Raw genomic sequence first — 2,051 nt, 5'->3', positions numbered from 1 at the left:
CCCCCACCTGGCCAGGTAGCCCCGTGCCCGGCTCTGCAGGAGGACAATCTTTCGGCGGAGGGAGCGGAAGCGCCTCTTGATGAAGAAGGTGCGAGCGTAGCGCTGGAGGGTGAGCGCGGCCAGGTGATGGGCACGGGCTCGCTTGCTCTCCAGCGCCTGGTACAGCTGCTCCTTCAGGAAGAGCTGGGAGCGGGGGACGACGCCGTGAGACCCCCGCCTTAGCCACCCTCCCCCAGGGCATCCCTGGAGCAGAGCCCTCTGCTCGGGACGGTACCTTGCTGACACCGACGTAGTACATGCTGGGGTTGACGGGGCAGAGGTTCCTCAGCATCTCCACGCAGTTGGACCCGTTTGGAATGACATTGGACCACATGTCGACGAGGCAGCGGTACCTGGGTGAGACCGTGACACCATCACCGTGTGGGGCTCCACTGGGACACCGGCACGGACCCTCCCCATGGTGATTAGCACCGTGCCTGGGAAAGCAGCTTCTCCCGGTGCTGTGCACCACAGTGGGGGCTCCCAGCTCCCACTGTGGGGGCCTCCCAGGTCAATCACTGCCCCCCAAAACACCCACAAGCTTTGTGGCCTGGGACAGTGGTACCCAACCCACAGCCCCCAGTGCACCTGTCGATGAAGACGAGGAAGGGGATGCGGATGGGGAAGCCCTCCTTGCGGATGCGGATGGTCTCCAGGATCCCTGAGTACCGCAGCTGGCTGCTAACCACGTCAGCCTCGAAGAGCCCCGGCTCCTGGGGGTGAGATGGGGAGAAGCCTCGGTGGCTGTGTGGGTAGACTGCTGCCCACCACACTCCCACCGTGCTCCCCGTGCCAGTGAGGGCAGGCACCATCGGCATCGCCCTGAGTAGGAAAGCCCCAAGCCGGCTCTCACCTTCTTGTTGTTGGGTTTGAGGCAGCGCACGAAGAAGGGGTTGCACCTGCATTGGAGAGATGCCATCGGCCATGGGCGACAGGGGACAAAACCATCCTGGCCACCCTGGGCTATGACTCTGCTCCCACCAGTCTGGAGCATGGCCTGTCTGCCTGCCCTGCCCACCCTGACCTCTCCATCTTCTCCACCAGCTCCAGGAGCGACTGCTGGAACCGAGCAGCCACGGTGGGGGCCTTGTACCGCCGTGTTCTGGTGCTGCTCCTCCTGATCAGGCTCCTCTGCCGGGCCACCACTTGGGCATGACCAAAGAAGAGGTTGGCTACCACCTTGGGGATATGCAAAGGGTTAGGGAGGAGGAAGGTGACCAGGATGGTGCACCTTTCCTGGCTCCTCTTCCCAGCCCCGCCACTGCCTGGTTGCTTATCCCTGAGTGAGTCACACCCCCTATTTGCAGCTGGGTTCCCCAGATGGGGATGGGGAAGCACAAAAGCAGCCCACGTGCCCATTTGTGCTGGTGCTTGAGGGGTCAAAGCACAGAGGACGCTGTGGGAAGAGGGCACAGGGAGGAGCTGGAGGCATCCTCTGCTCCTGGTTCCCCTTGGCTTCACCTGCCATGGGGCCGCAGGCTTGGGGACATGAAAAGTGGTATGTATGGAAGGGGTATCCATGCTCGCTGTCTCCCCAGTGCCACAAAGCCAGGGCTGGGCAGGGCCTTACCTTGGTCCTACTGCTGATGAAAAGGTCCAGCACATCCTGGCGGACCTGGTCATAGTTTTTATCCAAAAACTTGTGAACCTGGCAAATAGCAAAACCTCGTGGTGAGGAGCCTGGTGGCATGGGGGGGTGGGGGGAAGGAGCACCTGGATGGGATGTGGAGCCCCCCGCTGGACCCCCTGGGCTGCCCCTCACCCCCTGGTGAGGGATCAACTCCATAAACCTCCTCTTTAACCCTTTCCACCCTCCTACTGCCGCACACCTGGTAGGTCACCTTCCCTGCATAGTGCTTGATGGTGAACTCAGGCAGTGGCATTTTCGGCTTGGTGTACAGTGGGTTCATCCCATGGTGGTAGTGACACTTCTGGAGGAACGTGTGGTCGGTGGCCTGGGGACAGACACAAGGGTGAGACATGGCTTGGGCTGTTCAACAGGCCTGGGGGTG

At 61.9% G+C, this 2,051-nt stretch overlaps 1 protein-coding gene across 1 annotated transcript in view; it reads right to left on the bottom strand.

Annotated features, from left to right (window-relative positions):
- The window catches only part of MYO15A (myosin XVA), a 37,400-nt gene that overhangs the window by 30,779 nt on the left and 4,570 nt on the right, over positions 1-2,051 (bottom strand). Inside the window, 7 exon segments of the mRNA XM_009888546.1 lie at positions 13-183; positions 275-392; positions 628-752; positions 893-938; positions 1,064-1,218; positions 1,610-1,687; positions 1,869-1,994. Coding sequence (XP_009886848.1) covers positions 13-183; positions 275-392; positions 628-752; positions 893-938; positions 1,064-1,218; positions 1,610-1,687; positions 1,869-1,994 — 819 coding nt within the window.

Source organism: Charadrius vociferus, unplaced genomic scaffold (genome assembly GCF_000708025.1).
Source record: "Charadrius vociferus isolate BGI_N301 unplaced genomic scaffold, ASM70802v2 scaffold27, whole genome shotgun sequence".
Lineage (NCBI taxonomy): Eukaryota > Metazoa > Chordata > Aves > Charadriiformes > Charadriidae > Charadrius > Charadrius vociferus.
This window is presented reverse-complemented; position numbering and strand designations above follow the sequence as displayed.